Source organism: Cyprinus carpio, chromosome B14 (assembly GCF_018340385.1).
Source record: "Cyprinus carpio isolate SPL01 chromosome B14, ASM1834038v1, whole genome shotgun sequence".
NCBI lineage: Eukaryota > Metazoa > Chordata > Actinopteri > Cypriniformes > Cyprinidae > Cyprinus > Cyprinus carpio.
The window spans coordinates 25,584,525-25,604,840 of record NC_056610.1 but is presented as its reverse complement, the minus strand read 5'-3'; the positions used below and the strand labels follow the sequence as shown (position 1 = coordinate 25,604,840).

The 20,316-nt window shown below is 33.4% G+C and overlaps 2 protein-coding genes and 1 long non-coding RNA gene across 16 annotated transcripts in view; 1 reads left to right on the top strand and 2 right to left on the bottom strand.

Moving 5' to 3' along the window:
* LOC109067214 overlaps positions 1-20,316 on the bottom strand; it is a 280,709-nt gene that overhangs the window by 147,839 nt on the left and 112,554 nt on the right. The gene's annotated exons all lie outside the window — the stretch shown is intronic.
* Positions 2,144-7,111, bottom strand: LOC122139664. The gene is made up of 4 exons (XR_006156477.1): positions 6,977-7,111; positions 5,384-5,717; positions 4,974-5,078; positions 2,144-2,180 (listed from the first exon to the last, which is right to left on the bottom strand). It is a non-coding gene; the product is annotated as an uncharacterized LOC122139664 (long non-coding RNA).
* Positions 9,627-20,316, top strand: part of LOC109102599 (integrator complex subunit 10) — a 16,342-nt gene continuing 5,652 nt past the window's right edge. Inside the window, exons 1-6 of the mRNA XM_042737699.1 lie at positions 9,627-9,750; positions 17,045-17,193; positions 17,285-17,315; positions 17,780-17,814; positions 18,910-19,074; positions 19,159-19,267. Of these exons, the coding sequence (XP_042593633.1) occupies positions 9,627-9,750; positions 17,045-17,193; positions 17,285-17,315; positions 17,780-17,814; positions 18,910-19,074; positions 19,159-19,267 (613 nt within the window). The remainder of the gene's footprint in view (positions 9,751-17,044; positions 17,194-17,284; positions 17,316-17,779; positions 17,815-18,909; positions 19,075-19,158; positions 19,268-20,316) is intronic.

Genomic DNA, 20,316 nt, shown 5'->3' with positions numbered 1-20,316 from the left:
ATTTGCAAAATTAGAAATCCACGATAATGTTTCTCTAGGTTTCCAAATAGTTGACTATTGTTGATCGTGTTAAATTTTCTGTCTCTCCCTCAACACTCACACAGCAGCGTAGTGTTCTGTAATTTGGTAACACAAATAAAGTTAGAAATGTAAAATAATTAAAATATATATATAAATTAAAAAACTCTGCTAAATTTACAATGTTAATAACTTTGGAAACGCGTCATCAGGCTGTAAAAAGGATCAATTTTTGTTTTGTTGTTGTTCACTAGGTGGCAACAAAGTGAACCCTGATAGCACACGTATCACAGAGACGTCTGCATTTACATCTGCAAGACATATTGTTAAGGCCCTGATATACTTCAAACGAAATCGAAGAACAAACTGAGATGACGTCATTTCGAACAAAATCAGGCCGAAACAAAGTTTGTTTTGAGTTTGTTTCAGCAGTTTAAAAACAGCTGACCAAAGCGAACTTTCTGGGGGAGTTCAGTTTGGCTCCTAAACACCTTTAAGCTTCCATTGGTCCGTGGTGGTTATGCAATCGGTCGGTGTGTTCTGAAACTCCACCTGCTTTGACTTCTATTTTTTTTTTTTTTTTTTCAGTTTGTTTCTCATTCAACGGAGGTCAGGCAAGAGAGAACAATATCTCCGGCCTAGTCACTAGCAACATGAACACACTGGAGTGTCAAATAGCTGAGCTGGCAGAGATATATCTGCACCTGTACGATCATTCGCGGAGAGATTTTTAGTTTAAGAGAAAGCATTTAATTCCTAGAAAGAAATTGCAATGAAGCTTGTTGTCGACGACCCGGAGTTATGCAAAAAGCGACGCAAAGAAACATCCGAGACAAGTTTTCCAAAGCCATAAAAAAAAATGAAAGGATAGAGTAAAGATATAAGGTAGCCAGTACCAAATACATGTTTCAAATAAATATTACACCATACTGCTGCTGTTGTTCTTCAATAAGCAAATTTAAAGGGTATACAATAAATGAAACGCCAAACGAACATACAATAATAAACCTTTGTTTTTATCAAAAGTAAATCATGACACCACATAAAATATAAAAAGGTGTAACAATAAATAATAAAATACAGTAACAAACTGACTCCAATAATGTTTTTCCACATCATGCTAAAGTTTTACAGATTATGAAATGTTCACACTTTCCATAAAGGACTGATTATGGTTCTTTTGCATTGCAAACATGATACTTGACTCTGAACTGCTGCTAATCATTATTCTTTTGTCTATAATATTCTGACCATTGGTGCCCATCTCACACCTAGATTGCCTACACATCGTTGTTAGGGGATAGGCTTGAGCATTGCGACACATGTTTACATTAATCTACACCCGCCTCCAGCAGCGCGGGGGTGTCGGAATGTTCGAAAACAGTATACCGTCGCTCAGCCTTTTCAAACTTCTTTTTGTCCCCAAACGAAGAACGAAAACGAACTTCGTTTGAAGTATACCGGGGCCTTTAGAATGTTTGCTCATCTGCAATACGTGTATTGGACGTTTCCTATCAGATGTCAAACAGACAGACGTATATTAGATGTCTTTAAGATGTTTATGATTTAGAATGTATGTAAAACGGACATCTGAAAGACATCTGTCAGACGTTTGTACACAGTAGATGCTTTCCAGATCAAGCAATCTTTAACAGACATCTTGCAGACGTACGTGTGCTATCTGGGATGGAAGGCAGCACAAGGAAACAGAATACAAACAAAGTATGTCATAGAATGACATTTTATATATGTAAAAAAGTCATTAATTGTTCACAGCAGTCGTGATTCCCTTCAGTGGCTTTATTGGAAAGTCAATCAGAGTTCATCTTTTTATATTTCTGTTCTGGATCAGACGCTGTATTTTTCTGTTGCCACACAGGAAAGAAAATGTGCACTAAGCCGAGCATTTCATCACAAGCAGCTAAAAGCTGTCCTGTTGTGTCTTCATGTCAGTGAAGTGTGAAGTCACACTATGCATTGACTGCAGGTGGTCTTGTGGTAGTTTTCACACTAACGCGGCTACACCTGAGCGTACAAACACTCCTCCTGTGTTTTATACGGCTGCTGTTGAACATTTCTGTCGGTGAATATCACTTCTCCATAATGAAGCTCTTGCTCTTGCTCCTTCTTCTCCTGAGGGCCCGTCAAGGCATTTTCCACATCTGCAGAAAGAGAAGAAGGACATAAACAGATGAGATTATAACTATATTATAAACATGATGATTTCTGTTGCATTAATCTTGATAGTAAATGAAGCATTGCATGTGTTTACAGATTTACAAATGGTGAGAATCAGCGGTGACCTACAACCATGGTTTAAAATCTGCCTGAACTGGGGATAAACTGGTTTACTATGATAAATATTTCTTATAGAGAAAAACATATTGTGAATTATTCCATTGATTTTTTAATTTATTTATTTTTTTGTCCCTGTAATAAAGTTACATTTGTCTTTTCTTGCATATTTTTTTTTACTTTTTTTTTGTATGTGTTTTATGCTTTATTTAAACTACATTTTATTTATAAGCACATTTACTTTTACTCCATGTATTTATATATTAATATTTATTTACATATTGTCATGCCCCTGTACTGTTTTGATGTGGTTATGCTCCCCATGTGTTCTATGACCCTGTTAACTAGTCATTCCATGCACCTAAGGCAGCTTTTTCATATTATTAATAGTCTATTGAAAGTAGATGGTTCGAATACCCAATTTGCATCAGTTCAGATGTGCAATGATTTTCTTAAATTCTTCAATTTAAAAAATGATAACGTTCGCAAAGATATTCTTAGTTCTTTTAGTCATCATGCTTCTACAGTCAAGCCTTTTGTCCAGAACACGGTAAAGACCGCATTTTTTCATCTTAGAAATATTGCACGTATTCGGCCAATGTTGTCCTTTTCTGTAGCTGAAAAATTCATTAATTCTTTTGTTTTCTCAAGAATTGATTATTGCAATGCTCTCCTTGTTGGAGTATCCAAATCTTCTCTTAATAAATTGTAATACTTGCAGAATTCAGCAGCTAGAATTTTAACTGGGGCTAGGGCTGGCGACCATATAACTCCTGTTTTGAAGATTGCACTGGCTGCCTGTTAAATACTGTATAGATTTTAAAATTTTAATGCTTACATATAAGGCTCTGCATGGACTCGCTCCACAGTACTTGGCAGATCTTTTAACATCTTACACGCCAACTCACAATTTACGCTCTTCTCAGCACGGTCTCTTAGCTGTCTCCAAAACAAGGTTACGATCCAGGGGTGATAGGGCCTTTACTTCATATGCCCCAAAACTGCACAGTACCTCTCCCCAACTGACATTAGGGTTGCTAATTCTTTAGCTGTTTTTAAAACCTTGCTTAAAACATTCTTTTTTAGGGAAGCTTTTATTTGATTGTTCTGTAATCTATCTTCTTTTGCATTATTGCTTTGTATAATATCTTGTATTTTATTGTTGTGTTTTTTTCTGTTATGTAGTTTTCTTGGACAGCGCCTTGAGAAAGTAATTTTTAAAGGCGCTATACACAATAAATTTATTATTATTATTACCTATGTTCCTCTTATTGTTAATTTGATTCCCATGTGTGTTTTGTTCTTCCCCATTATCCTGTTTAAAAGCCTCAGTCCTGTTCATGTTGTGTTTGTTGGAGATTGAACGTCATAAAACCCCTGTGTTTCCTGTGTTTACCGTCTGCCAGTGTTACTCTTCCTGGATATTTTGGATTAAAAGACTATTGTTGTTCGAAGTGCTCCTGTTCTCCTCGTTCCTCAACATATGGAAGTGTGACGAATATAAATTTACATGCATATTTTATTTATTCTTATTAATGTATTTATTCTATATACAATTTATTTTTTATACACTGTATTTTAATTATTCTGTATGCATATTTACTTAAATTAATTTTATTTTTGTTTTATTTATTTAGCAACTTATTTCATATGCATATTTATTTATACTATACTATTTATTTATTTTAAATGCTCATTTACACCCTTTATTTATTTAATTATACTTTATTCCAATTATTCTACTTACTTTATAAGCACACTACTTTATTTTATATACATATTCTTTTATACTCTTCATTTAGTCATATTTTATTATTCTGTTCATTTATATGCATATTTCATTTATACTATTTATTTTATATGCATAATTTATGTTTTCTTTATTTTATTTTCATATTTATACTCTCACAAACACACCAAGACTCATCATGACTTTAATATTTTCATTTTAGTGTCAGGACAGTGGTGACAGTGTTATGACAGCAAAGCAAATAAACGCCTTGGTTTTGGTTTTTTTTTTTTTTTTTTTTGTTTTTTTTTGCTTGTGGCAGCACCAGGGCAGAGTGTTTTTATTAAAACCACAGATGCTTGTTTATCAGTTTTTCTCTCACTACTGTCTCATACTTCAGACTGTGACTTACAGCTGTAGTCAGTAATTTTAGGGAGGTTATAAAAAGACCATGACCTCCTAAATGGCTCAAATTCCTATTCAGTTTTTATTATTTTTTCAGTAAAAGTTAATTAAAAAAAATCTTGACAGTTGCTGATTTTTTTTTTTTTTTTTTTTTCTAAAGCAGAGCGTTTGGTCTGATTCACTAACATCATTTATACTACAACAGGCAAGATTTTTAATTTTTTTTAATTTGATGTTTTCTGTGCATTACTGTAATTCTGTCATTATTTTACTCCATGGAAAATCAACAACATGCAGGTTTGGAAATTAGATGTGAAACAAATAATTATAGTTTTTGGGCGAATTATTCCCTCAGTAAACAGAAGCAGTTTTGTCTATTAACTGCAGATTAATTCATATTATATTACATATATTCATTGATAGGAATGCTTTAATCCAATCTAATTTTACAAAGAGGACAAACATAAGTGAATAAAGTGATAAAGGCAATAATATAATACTGTAGGTTCATGAACTCAAGACTGACTTGTGGGTTTGAGCTGACTCTTCTTGTAAACGTAATATGCGATGATGACCAGAACAATAAGAATTACAGCAAGACATCCCAAAACGATCAGAGCCACTGGATGATCTGTGGAAGGAAAAACACAAGACAGAAGCTAAACATAAAAACAGCTTCTAAATATTCATTCATTACAACAGCTAAATGATAGAAGCCATTTTAAACATGAAAATATAAACATATAAAATTATATTTTAATATCAATATTCTGGTGACAGGGAGTTTTTGTATGAAAATATGTAGCTTTTTCTGTGCTGTCTTTTTATCAGTCATTATCATTCATTGGTTCTTTATTTTTTATAATTCATTTACATGAGAGTGAGATCTTTGGAGAACATGAGATTGTAATGAGTCTGATGAGAGAGTTTCTGTACCTTCAACAATCACTTGAAGTCTCTAGATGTTTTCTGTGCCGTCCTGAGTGAACGAGAGTTAATCTGTAATTCCCTGAATCTGTTCTGATCACACGGTTTATTATCAGAGTCCCATTAATGACTGTCACATCAGTTCTGTTATTATAAAGATTACACTGACTCATCCTCATCCTGTCATTCTTTACTCTACAAACTGGATCATCTTGTGTGCTGTTTATCCTCTTATGTATCTTCAGGTCATATTCACGAGCGTCCAGCATCTGCAGACTAAGTTTGTCTCCCAGAGTTGCGTAACAGGGATCTGATTGATTAAAACTGCAGAACCGATCCAGACCTGAAGAACAAAACACACACACACACACACACACACACCACACACACACACACACACCACACCCCACACACACACCACACACACACACACACACACACTGAAATCTACCAAAATCAACTCTAAAACATTTTTATCTATAAAATAACTATAAATGTTTGAGAATCCCAAAAATAATAATTTAAAACTGAAATCCGAAAAATAGATTACAGACAAGTATTTTCATATATTTTCACAAAATTAATTCTACAATCAAAAAAAAACAGTTCACGTGAGCTGATGCCACTAAAACATGTGAACTCCGCTCATTGACCTCGGTTTAAGATGATTAATCCTTTAGTCTGAGTTACACACCTACACTCACATATTTATATTCCAATAATAAATTCTGAGACAGAAAATGCTAGGTACAGCCAAATTCACGCATACTTGTGCACTACTCTGTATTCTATTCTGTACTATGAATAATGTTAGTAGTGTGTTTACACTGAAAACTTTAAACGACCCGATGATGCAGCACTGAAACAGTTGATGAACTGAATCAACACTGAACTGACTTGATTTGAATAATGACACTTTAATCTTTGAAACTCACTTTACAGTTTAATTTGAATTTGTTGAAGTTGCTTTGACATTATCTGTATCGTATAAAGGTGAATTGACTTGGGGATGCAACCACCATAATCACTAACAAAAACAAAAACTAAAATAGCTTTTGAAAACTGTAAGGTTATAACACTGGCCTCTTCAATGATGATTTTCAACACTCTCATCTATATTAATTAATTATTCTTTCTACTAAATGTCCAACAGTCAGTTCACGTACATGCATCACAGGAGAATTCCTGCCATTTTTGCTTTAAGAACATTTCCACTAAATGTCACTCTACAGTAGATCAGTGTGGCTTTTAAAGGTAATAATTAACATTTGCTGTACCTCTACCATAAGCACTTGACCTCTCCACAACCTTAAACCTAGGCACTACATACATAAATATCATTTCACGTCTTTCCGTTTTTCATTTCTGCTCTAGCTTGTTTCATATCTAGCCTATTAAACCTCACAATGTTTACTATGAACACGTTTTGGCTCTGAAACAAATTGCTAGTTTTATGTTTCCTCATTTGTAAGTTGCTTTGAATATAAGCATCTGCTAAAGAATACATGTAAACGGAATTTCAATATCTCAATGGAAAGTCTGCGCCAAGGGTAAAATACAATCTACACAATAAAAGGTATTTTTATAAACAAGTTGACTCACATGCAGCAGTTTGCAGCAGCAGCAGCGGCACAAAGATGAGCATCATTTCTCCGAAGTCCAGCAGAAGAGAGTCAGATCGAGTCTCGGCTCTACTGACACATCAGGATATTACACGACTTTAACAGAGTAAGAAGAAAGAGGGAAGTTTCCTCATAGGAGGGAAGACTGGCTGTCAGTCAGCAGTTTACACTAATACCACTTTTCAGTGATAGAGATAACAAAAGAATAAACAAGTGACTCGTATACTTAGTTAGACTTAGTTTAGTTTATTTTTAATTTTTTAAGTTTATATCATATAGATTTTATTTTCTTTATTTTTTTTATTTGTTTAGTCATTTGGAGGTTTTAATGTTTTTATGGACAAACTAATTCCATCACTGATACAGCAGAAAGCAGAAGTGCAGAGCAGCAGAAGCATTACAACCACAAAACAGATCATTAATAAAAAATATGCTCTATGCAATATTTAGTGTATACCGCAGTACCCCCACCTTCAAAACTTCAAATAACAACAGAAGCATCAGGTGCAAAAATATGCATAGAACTAAAATTGGCATCGCATTTTCTTCTTCCCCACCAGGGCACAAACCATCTATTTCAGTTGCAGTTGGGTTAGCTATATCGAAAGTGTTCTAAGATATAACACTAGGAACAAGTATGTAAGAATATCTTCTCGTGAACATCAACATTCAAGACGATATTTTCAGTCGTCGCTGAAACTGAAGCTGTGACAGCGGTGGTTTTCAGACCGGAAGTGAGCAGCAGAACGTGTGAGAATGGCGTTGAATTCAGTTTTTTATATATATATATAATTTTATTTATACAGTTTTTATATGAACATAAAACAAATAAGTCTCACAAAATGTATACAAAAAAATATACTTTACACTAAAAACAAAACAAAAGAGACCCCCACCACCTACCCCCCCACCGAACAGGCACCCAGATAACATTGAAAAATATACACCTTAAACAAAGACATACCTATTCAAACAGATACAAAACATTAATAAAACACCCTTTTCACTTACCACCATACCAAACGTAAGAGACAACTGCTGAGATAGTGTTAATGCTAATGTAGGGGTCAGAACATCCAAGCACAGCTAATTCAAGATCTGACTAATCTCTTCTCCAAATACATTTGATACCACCAAAAAATATTCTTCCAGAAATCTCTGGGCAAACCAAAAAGATGAGCATGTGTTGCCATCTGATCTCTACATCACCATATGACGAGTAGTAAATGTATTGAGTTTGCAATACATTATGCAATACTTTAAACTGTATAAGTTGTAATCTAGCATTAATAGAGCAGTATGAATTATTGTTTCAGTTCCTCTTCCCAACCCCGTTTTGATATATTAATTCCGGTATCATTTTCCCATGCTGCTTTGAGGTGATCTGAAGACACTGCAAAATGAGAAACCAACAAAGAAACAAACCAAATGTGTGTCCACAGGAGATGACCACCCAAAGACTCATACATATCAACGATCCATGAGGCAAATGCTGAAACCTCATGGAAAAGAACAGAATGTTTTATGTAGTGGCGCACCTGTAAATATCCGAAAAAAAAAATGTGATGGGAAAAGATCAAAGGCTTGTATGCAAGTGTTCAAAAGTGGCAATTTTCCATCTATATAAAGTCCTTGACCGTGGATAGTCCCTTGCCTCTCCACACATGAAACTGACGCTTATCCGACTGGCCAGGCAACAATGTTTGAATTATTGCAAATGGGCAGTTGCAACAGAAGTGACACGTGATGTTTCAACACCGTCTTCATTTTTTTAAAAATTGTAACTTCCTTAAAGATACAGGATTAGAAAAAAGAATAGCAGCTAGGGATAAAGCGAGGCAGAGAGACCATTTAATGGCATTGACCCGACCAATTAAGATAACGGAAAAACCCTCCATTTATCTATAGAGATGATTTTAACTTATTTATGGCTTTGGTGAAATTTAGACAGTTTTTGGGAATGACTAACACAGTCGCATGTTTGTTCAATGCACACAGACTGAAGTAGTTTAAGTCCTTTAGATATTTTTACACTACAATTGTGTTCAGATTGGTGCAATAATTTGGCTCACGTTTAACAAAAACCCACCAATTCTCAAACGAAATGTAGGAAACAATACTGTTCATAAGACTTATAATAATTGCATAATAATAATAATAATAATACTAAACACTTTTTTAGTGAAATTGTTGGCCTTCTGGAAAGTATATTCATTTTTGCTTTAATGTATATTGAATTTCGTTCTGTTTTCTGTTGCGGCACCGAGAGTGAAATTCGTTTCAAAATTCAATGCCGTTTACACCTCAGTAGTTACAGATCAATAACTTGTTTTCAGTATCTTTTAGTATTTCATAAGTTTGGGACCGTGTTTTATTGATGTGTTTTAGATTATCTGTACAGGGATCGACGTAAGCAGTTAAACCAGAACAAAAATACAGATCGGATGTACTGCTTCGAACTTTTTGGGTGTTATAGTGGTGGTTGCGGGCAGAGTGAACTTTTCTAATTTTGGAAATTACCACCAGCTTCCAGGCGGAAGAGTCCGACTCTCGAGGATCGTCCTCGGATGCGTTTTTTTCAGTCTGTGGCTTGATAGGGATCTCTTTAGACTCTGCAGGGTTATTCAGGAATGGTACAAGCCGTACCTTCAGGAGAGGCAGATGCCTGCGCAGGGTGGACTGAAGTTGAGTCGCTGGTGAAGCGCGCGCGGGGAGCTCGTAGCGTGCAGGGAACCTCGTATGCAGCGAACCCCCGTGCTAGATCACCTGTGTCGCGCCACCCCCCGCCCTACTAATCATCCCCAGTACTTAAATCACACATACATCAGGTCGCAGAAAACATCACACGAAATGAAATGACAATAAATTGGGCTTTAACTACACACACACCACCGACAGTATCAGATCAGCACTCTAGTGCAGTGGGCTTCTATTCTTTTTAGATACCTACTGACCGCCAAAATATGTGATCATTTAGAATTAAAAATACATCTGATTCGTCATTTAATTATGATCAATGCTCCTACAAGAGAACCTTTATCCTAAAATTAAAGATTTAAGTGCATAATTTATTGTATGCTTTTGATGCATAAAGATTCAAATTGTACTGTAAATTTATTTTTAATAAATATATGTAAAATGTTATTTGGATAATATTTGCTTTCTTTGACGTAAGGTTACGTTTTTATTTTTTTTAGTCGCATTGTATTGTATTATGAGAAGTGTTATTTATTTAAATCCATTTGCATTGTTTTTTTATTTTTACAATTTAACATTTTTTTTTTCAGATTTATATGTATTTATTTTATATTTTCAATGTTTATTTAATTATTTATTTAAATCAAATTTATTTAGTTAAATCATATTTTTTGTGTATTTATTATTTTTTTCCTAAACATTTTCTTAATTTAGTCTATTATTTATTTATTTAACATGTTTAATGCCAATTACTTTATTTCAATTACTTTCTTTATATTTTAATGATTTCTTATGTTGTGTTTTTCCGTACCAAATATATTTTAATTTTATAGAAATTGCAATATTCTATTATTAACTAAATCAATTTACTTAATCCTCATTCTCTTAATATATTTCTTCTTATGCACCTTGGTATTTTTATTAATTTTCACACATGAGAGATGATAAATGGTTTATCTTGAATGCATGCTAACTTATAGAAAAAGCCTCCACTTTGTCTAATAAACAATAAAACTCTTGTGATTCTGAATAAATGGATGTATATTAATCATGAGTGATGCATAGTGGCATCTGTGTTTTTTGGAATCATGCACAGGTTTTTTTTTTTTTTTCGTGGTTTCTGTTTTTCAACGTGTGGTTTTTTTTGTGTTTTTTTTGGTTGCCATAGATTTAGCAGTTTTTGATTGTTTTTTTACGTGTGTTTTCGTGCTGTTTTTGTCCTCATGCAGTGTTGTTTTTTTAATAGACATGTCGTTTCCTCTTGGTCGGTTTATTTTTTGCTGTACTTTTTCTTCACCCGAGCGGACTGTATGATTTTGTAGGTCATGTCCTGATTGTCCTGATGCACAGATTTTTTTTTTTTAATTCCCGAGCCACGTGGTTTTTGTGTGAGATGGTCTTGATGCTCTTGCAAGCAAGTTCCGAAACGACTGCCAGGAACAAATTTTTCACAGTTTTTTCAAAGGTTTGTAGTAGTTTTTTTGTGTTTTTATTCAAATTTTTTAGTTTTAGGGTAACATTTTAAATGCTTTATTTTATTATATTTTCATTCAAAATTGTTAGTTAATTTTGACAAACATCATATGAGTTATTAGTGTTTTATTTATAGATGTTATAGTTATTTTATTAATAATTTTAATTATTAATTTTTATATTTCAGTTTTTACATTTTGGGTACATTATTATAGTCTAAAATGTGTTTTTGTCATTTTTCTTAGTTTCGTTGTTTATGTTACTGTTTAGAGTTTAACATTTATTTTTATGTCAATTTTAGTTTCAGTTTCATTTTAGTTATTATTATATATTTTTTTTTTTATTTATAAATTGAGATAGAGACTTGTAATCGGTTTCATTTTTAATTCAAATATTTATTGTGTTTACGAATTATATTTACTTTTTTTTAGCTGTGGTTTGTTTAGAAAAAATATATTACGTTTCAGTTTATTTTTCACTTTCTGATATTTATATTTTATTTTTTTTTACTTGCACTTTCGGATAGTTGTATTTTTTGGTTTAATTTTTTGTTTTTGTTGTTTAAAAGAGTTCTGGGTTTGGGGGTTTTTTTTAGGTATTTTGTTTTATGTTCGAGGTTCTGCTGTTGATTTTCCGTTAAACAAAAGTGTTTTTAAACAGTATTTCGTGTTTGTCATTGTTAAGTGTGTTTTATTCATATTCCATCTCAGGTTTATATGGGGGTTTCATGTGTGTGCGTGTGATGTCTGGTGTGCGTGTGTGGAGGGTGTGCGCGCGGGTTGTTGGTGTGGTGTTGTGTGTTGGCGTGCTGTTTTTTTGCACCTTTTTTTTATTCGTCTCGTTGTGTGATGTGGTGCTGTGGTGTGGTGTGTTTGGTCCTTGGCCGGGTGTTTGGGTCAGTCACATGGTGTTGTATAGTGTGACGGGTGTTGGTGTGTATGTTGGTTATTGAGTGTCTTCCCAGGTCCTGTTGGGGTGCGGGGGTGCGTGGGTGGTGTGTGGGTGGTGTCTGGGGGTGGTGTGGGTGTGACTTCATTGTGTTTTTTTTGGACATTTGGGGTGTGTGATTGTGGGTTTGTTCCACGTTATTGGTGTCGGATGTGGTGGGGGGGAGTAGGTTTGTGTGTTGACATGTGTTTTGTTTTGTTGTGTCGGTCGTTGTTGTAAAAAACCGTGTGTTGTGGGTGTTGTTGTGTTGGTGGATGTGTTTGGGTTGTTTTGGGGTGTGGTGTGTGTCAGGGGTTGGGTTTTTGGCAGTGGGCGTGAATGGTGATTAACGTGGAGTCACTGTGGCATGGTTGTGGTTGATCCTTTGGTTGTGCTTCAGCATGTGTGGTGTTTGGGCTGGTGGTCAGGTGTGTATGTTCGATTGTGTTGTTGTTTTTTTGTGTGGTCTTGGTATTGGGAAGGGTGCGTGTTTAGCATGGTCTGGTGGTTGGTTTCCAGTGTGGTGGTGGTTTGTTAGTTGGGTTGGTGCCATATGGTGTGGGGTGTCATAAGTATGGTGGTGTGGTTGTCATTTTGTGAGGGTGTGTTGTGGAGGTGAGTTTTTTGTCGTGTTTTTTTTTTGTGAACGTGGTGTGTTGTGGTGAGGTTGGTGCAGTGCGTGTGTTTTTGCAAACGTTGAGGTGTTTTCTCTGCTATGCATTTTGGTTTGTTTGGTTTGTATGGTGTGGGTGTTTCAGCATTTGTTGTTAGTGTTGGGGGGTGGGTATGTCTGGGGGGTGGGGTGTGGGTGTTTTTGGGGGTGTGCCCAACGGGTGTGGGTTGGGTGTTGTGTGTGGTTTGGGGATGTTTGGGTCCAAACTGTTTTTGGTGGGGGGGGATTTGTCAGTGTGCGTGGATTTTGTTTCTGGTACATTGTTGGGGTGGTCCTGGTGGTATTGTCTTTGTAACACGTGTGTGGGTCGTCTGGTTTTAGTTGTTGGTTTTTTGGTGTTGGGGTTGCTGCAGAAGTGGTGTGTGGTGTTTGGGTGTGTTGTGTAATACATGTTTAATGTTGTGTGGTGTAGTGATCTAACAGTGTTTCTTGTGGTGTGGTTGGGTTGTTGTTGTGTGTGCCTGTGTTGGGTTTGGGAAATGGGGGGTTGTGTTGTGGGGTAGATTTGTTGGCAGTTGTTTGTGGTTGTGTCTAGGGTGGTATGCGGTTGATGTATTGTTGCGTAATGTTTTGGTTGGTGGTTCGTCGTGGTGGGTGTGGTGGCCGGTGTGCGTGTGGGGTGTGTTGTTGTGTGTGTGGCGATTGTGTTTGTGTCGCTTGTGTAGGTGCATGTGTTAGCCTGTCACACTTTTGGCTCATTTTCAGTGTTTGTGTGTGGTGGGGGTAACAGGTTGTCAATGTGGGTTGTAGGTCGTTGGTGTTGGGTTGTGTGTTATTGTGCTGGGTGTAGCTTGGTGTGTTGTGAATTTTATGTGTTGTTTGATTTTTTTTTTTTTTTTTTTTTTTTGGAAACGTGTGTTGCCGTGTGGTTGTGTGCGCGTTGGTTGGTGGTGTTTAGCGGTGTTGTCTTGTGATGTGTGGTGGTGTGTTCATTGTGTGTGTGGTGTTGATGGTATTTTTTTTTGGTTTAATAATTCTTTTTTTGTGTTGTTGTACTGTGTTTGTGATAAAAATATGATTTTCCCTTACGTCTTATCGACTTGGTTTTGTTTTGGTTGTCCACCTTTGTGTTGTTTTGGTTTGTGGTTTGTTTGTGTGTTTGTGTAGTGTGTTTCTTTGTTGTCTGTTGTGTAAGAGTTTGTGTTTGGGTAGTGTGTTTGGGGTGTCATGGTCTGTCTGTTGTGTTGTTTTTTGCAACCACGTGTGTATGTTTGTGTAGTGTTATGGTGTCTGTTTTTATACGATTTTTTGTAAAATAAATGTAATTTTCGTGTGTTGTGTCGGGTATTTTTTTGTATTTGGTTTTACGTTTGTGATTATGGGATTCTTTTTGTTATTGTGTTGTTGTGTTTTTTTGTTGTTTTTTGTTTTTTTGTGTGCTGTTTGTTTTTGTGGGTGGTTTTTTGTTGTTCTGGTTTTGTTTTGTTTTTTTTGTGGGGGTTGTTTGTTGTTCTTCTATTTTTGTTGTGTTTGTTGTCTGTTCTCACATGGTTCTTTTATGTGTTGTTGTTTTTTGGTTTCTCTTGGTTGTTTTTTTTTTGTTTTTGTCTTGTTTTTTGATTTTTGTGTGTGTCTTGTGTTTGTTGTTTATTCTTTGTTTTTTTGTGTTTTGGTGTTTTGGGTGTTGCTCGCGCCGGGTGTTGTGTCTTGTGTTGTTTTTTGCTTAGTGGTCGTGCTTCCGTTTGCGTAGTTGTTTCATTTTGGTTGGTCGTGTTTGTGTAGTTGGTGTTTGTTGTTTTGTGTGTTTTGGGGCTATGTTTTTTCTTGTGTGTGTGGGGGTGTGTCCTGTGTTGGTTTGTGTTTTTGTTTGGGTCGGCCCCCCCCCCGTGGTTGCTGGTGTTCGGTGTCATCTTGTGTTGTAAGTGTGTTTTCCCTGTGTCGTTTTACCATCTTTTCGTTTTTTTGGGGGGTGCGGGTTTGGTGTGTGGTGTGGTGGTTTTGTCTGGTGAGCCACACCCCACGTTTCTGTCGTTGTGTGGTAGGGTGTTTTTGTTGTTTCTTGTCGCGTGTGGGTTTCTTTCGGGTTGTTTTTTGTTGCTTTTGTTGTTTGTGCTGTTAGGTGTTTTTTATGTTGTGTCTGTTTTGAGTCTTTTGTTGTTGTTTTCTGTTGATTTGTTGTGTGTTTTTGAGTTCATGTTTGTTTTTTTTTTTTTTTTTGTTTGTGTGTTTTATTTTGTCTTTTGCTTGGTGTTGTGTGTTGTGTGTGTGACGTCGTGGTTTTTGTTTTTATGTGTTCATTCAATTGTTTGGCCCTTACTTTTGTGTTTGTATTATTTCGTGTGTTTGTTTTTGTTTATGTTTTTCTTTCATTTTTTTTTTTTTCGCTTATTTGTTTTTTTGATTTTTTTTTTGTGTTTTGTTGGTGTGTTGTGTTATTGGGTGTGTTGTGCTCTCTTTTTGTTGGTTCTTTTTTGTGTTGTTGTCGTGATAGCCCATGAGTGTTTGTGGGTGGTTCGTTCTTGTGTTGTCTATATCTTCGTTTTCTTTGTTATCTGTTTTTTTTTTTTGTATATGTATTGTTGCTTGTTTTGTCTTTTTCTTTTGTGGGTGGTGTCGTGGTGTTCTTGGGTGTGTGGTGGGTTGTCTATTGTGTTGCTTTGTGTGTTGTTTGTACCTTCGCACCTTTTGTTTTTTTCCATTTGTTTGTTGTTTGGTCTTCTTGTCTGTGTGTTGTTTTTTTGTTGTTTGTCTTGTGTGTGTGTGTTGTGTTGTTGTGGTGTTGTTGTTTGTATTTTTCCACTTACCCCGCCTTTGCTTCTTTTGTTTTTTTTCATATATGTGTGTTGTCATGTATAATTTGTTTGAAGTTTCGTTTTTTGTTTTGTGGTGTTATTTCGAGCGTTGTTGATTGTGGTTGTGCCTCTTGTTTGTTGCTTGTTCATTTTGATTATTTTTTTTTTTTTATTACGTTCTTTTGTTTTTTTGTAATGTGGAGTTTTGGTGTTGTTTGTTCTGCTGTATTGTGTATGTGTTGTTGAGTCTTTGTTGTGTTTGCTTTGCGCTGTGTGTTTTCTTTGTTTTTCTTTTCTTTATTGTTTGTTGTTGGACGTGTGTTTGTTATTTGCTTTGCTGTTTTATTGTGCTTTGTGTTGTTTTTGTTGTGGTTGTTTTGTTGTCGGTTTTCACATTTGTGGGTGTGTGTGTTTGTGTTTGTTGTGTTGCTGTTTTTGTTTGTTTGTGTGTTTGTGTTCCCCTGTGTGTTGCTGTTTGTGTTGCATGTCCGTGCATGTCTGTATGTTTTTGTTGTGTGCATGTGTGTGTGGTGTGTTTGCTGTGTGGTTCTCTGTGTTGTGGTTGTGTGGTGTGTGTGTGTCGTAGTGTGTGTGTGCGGTGTGCGCCATTGTGTGTCTGTTTGTTTTGTGTGTGTGTCTGTGCATGTCGTGTTTTGTTTGTTTTTGTGTTTGTTTTTTGGTTTGTGATGGATGGGCGTTTGTGTGTGTGTTGTAGAATAAGAAAGAAGGTAAATAATAAATGGGTGTGTGGAGTAACAGGAGATTGAATGGTGGGTGGGTGTGGATGACTGGTAATGGAGGCGTGGTGTGGAAATTGGTTTGTGTGTGTGTGTGTGTGCATTTGTGTTTGTGTGTGTGCATTTGTGTTTGTGTGTGTGTGTGTGTGTGCATTTGTGTTTGTGTGTGTGTGTGTGTGTGTGTGTGTGTGTGTGTGTGTGCATTGTGTTTGTTTTGTGTGTGTGCATTTGTGTTTGTCACCTTTGGTGAACCTTTGGTGTGTGTGTGTGCATTTGTGTTTGTTTTGTGTGTGTGTGTGTTTGTGCCTATTTAACTATATTTGTACCCAGAAGGGAACTAAATTTGACAAAATCTCCCAAAACATCCCCTTGACAACATCCTCATTTGACAAAACAATATAAAAACAAAAGTTTATTTTATTTTTTTTATTATAAAAATGAAGAAATGAAGAAAGTTTCTGTTATTGTTTGGTTATAGTATTTATAACCAGCTGTATATAAACACAGTTAAAGTCTATGCAATTTCCCCGTTTAAACTAATCTGGACACAAAGTGATCGACAGACNNNTAATATTTGTTATTTTATATTACTATTTAATGACAATCATATGAAGGGGTCTCTTCTTAACCACCAGTGTTTCAGTTTTATTATTTATTTCAGTTTTAGTTTTTGTTTATATCCTGTTAGTAATTGTAGTACTTCATAATTTTATTTTAATTTATATAATTATTTTTATTATTATGAAATACTGTTCAATAGTATTATAGTGCCATTTCTTTATTGATTTGTTTAATTGTTATAATATAAGGTGTTTGTGTGTTGTCAGGTCACAAGTCTCTGAGCTCGTGTCCGTGGGTTCTGCTGGAGGATCTGTCCAGTGTCTACACTGATGTAGAAGTAGAGCGGAAGCACACACACAAGAAACGCAAGCTGGCCGACGGACGGGAGAAGACCATGGTGTGTCTCGTGTTATTATTATTACATCAGCATACACAAATGCATGTGGTGAACATGACTGCTGTGTGTGTGTGTGTGTGTGTGTGTGTAGAGCTCTGACGATGAGGACATGTTGGCCAAAGGCAGAGATTTTCAATTTATTATTAATATTATTAAATTTTTTATTCATTTTATAATTAATTGTTTATTTATATTTTTTTTTAATATATATATTATTTTTTTATAGTTTAATAATTTTTCTTTATTTCATTTTAATATAATATATTTACAATATTTTACATTATATGTATTTTTTTTTTTTTATTTTATAAATTATATTTTATTTTATATATTTAAATTAAAAATTTATATATAATTAAATTTTTATATAAAATTTATTTAATTTCTTATTATTATATATTAATATTTATTATTTCTTAAATTTTACTAATTTTATTTGATATTTTAATATTCGTTTTTAATATACAACTAATATGTTTTATTTTTATATATTTATATTAATTTCTACATTTTATGATTAGTGTTTTAAATTGCGCGAATAATTAATAATATACTATGTTACTTTTTTTTCTATTTTTTAATTCAGATTATATTAATTATGGAAAACTGAGATTTTCATGGGTTTTGTTTCGGAAATTTTCCCTAATAGATATAAATCGATTTTTTATCTATGATTTTATATCAATAATATAGTAATAATTGTAATTATTATTTAAAAAATATCATTTTTGATATTATCATACTTCTATACATAATATTCTATTTTATATAATTAGGATTTATTATAGACTATAGGGAAAATATTACTCATTATATTATATTATAATTTTATTGTGATAAAAAATTTATATTATTTTATTTTCTATTATTATAAATTTTTTAAAATTTATTATATATTTTATTTTTTTTATTTTATAATTTTTATTTAATTTTATTTTATATATATATATATATATAATTTTTTTTTTTTTTTTTTTTTTTTTTTTTATATTTTTTTTACTTTATTTACTATTATTTATACATATTTTTTTAATACAGATATTTAACTTATTATTGTTATTTTTATTATTAATTATTAATATCTCATTAATTTTTATAATTATTTAAAAAAAATAATTATATATATAAATTTATATTACTATACTTGGATATATTTTACTTTTTTATATTGTATTATAAATTTTTATAAAAATATAATTATATTATAGTTTTAATTTATAAGTTATTTTAAACATTATTATTTATAAATTTTTATTTTATATATTTATTAAAATTAATTTAAAATTTTATAATGTTTGATATGTTATTATATACATTAATTATTTTCATTTTTTTTAATTATATATATATTTTATCTATATTTTTTGCATTAATTTAAATGTTTTTTATATATTTTTATATTTTATTATTTTAAAGTTATATATTTATTTTTTTTTAAAAATTAAATATTATATATTTTTATAAAGAATTAAATTTAAATATATTTTAATTATAATTTAATCAATTTATTGTTTTAATTTTAATTTATTTCCGCTTAATAATTTTAGAGCTTTCACTTAAACCTTTTTCAGTTTGTTGGCAAAGTATACTACTTTCATTTTCCATTAGTTAAATTTTTTCATCTAGTATTCATTTTTATTTTATTCCAAAAGCTTTAATTCAGTTGACAAAATGTTTTCAATGTTTTTATTTACCCGTCTGTGTGTTGTTGTTCAGGGTCAGTACCGGAAGGCTCTGTCCAGTCTGGCTCTGATGTCGTCGCTACAGCTTCAGCAGAACCAGAACCAGATCCAGAACTCTCTCTCCAGCTCCTCGAGTCTGGAGACGCAGCGGGCGATCATCCAGCAGGCCTCCTGTCACTACGCGCTGGGAGAGTACAGGGTAACACACACACACACACACACACACCGCATTAGAGCTGCTGTATTTAGTGCATCTCATCGTGTTCATGCTGTGGTTTGTCAGATGGCGTGTGAGAAGCTTCTGGAGGTTGTGTCTGGTCTGATGCCCCAGAATCATGAAGCGGTGAAGAGCAGCGAGGAGCAGCGCAAACCCCGCGGCAAAACCAGGAAAGGTGCGTCTATAACACGTACATAAACTGCTGTTTCACTACAATACTTTTTTATTTTTATTTTATTAGCCCTTGTTCTTTTTCTTTTCTTTTGGCTGTGTTAATACTAACAGCATACATTAAGTAGATGTTACACTGTGGAAATTGAATTGATGCCCATTAAAACGGCAATATTTATTATCAGTGACATTAAAGCATTAAATTATGCATTCCTTAATAAGCTTTGATTCTGTAGGCAAGGCTGCAAAATGTTTGCCAATTTTTTTTTTCTTTTTTTTTTCTTTTTTTCACCTGATGTTGTTGTTAATCAGTCACTTATTCAAGACTGTAATAATAATTAAAAACAATATATATCTGTGTTGCATTTATTATTTTTGTGTGTGTGTGTTTTAATATTAGAAACACTGGTGGCATTATGTAAATGAACTGGCAATAAAAGGGTTAAAATCTAGAAAATTAATGAATTTTTGGTAGTTATGACCAGAACTGATGTTCAAAAAAATGTCATATCAATATATTATTTATTCATAAAAATATAAATTTATATTATTTTTTTGTTTGTAACTTAGTAATCATTAATAAGTTATGTTAATTTCACAGTAGTTAACCCTTTGGTTACCAAAATTAACAGTAAGGTACCATTTATTAACATTTGATGATATGAACTAACAATGAGCAATATATTTCAAAAGCATATATTAAACTTTGTTAATGTTAGTTAATAAAAAATACCATTCTTCATTGTTCATGTTAGTTCACAGTGACTTAACTAATATTAACAGATACAACTTTTGATTTTAAAAATGTATTAATGAATGTTCAAATTAACATAAGTAATATTAATAAATGATGTAGAAGTGTTGTCCATTGTTTGTTTATATTTACTAGTGTAGTTAAGAAATGTTCACAGATTAATCCTTGTTATGAAATGTTAACCTTTTCTCCATTAGCAGTAATATTGAGGGTTGTTATAGTTAAGAGGTTAAAACTGAACATAAGTGAAAACCATTTAAAACATTTTTGTTACTTTAAATTAAATGTCAACAGAAATA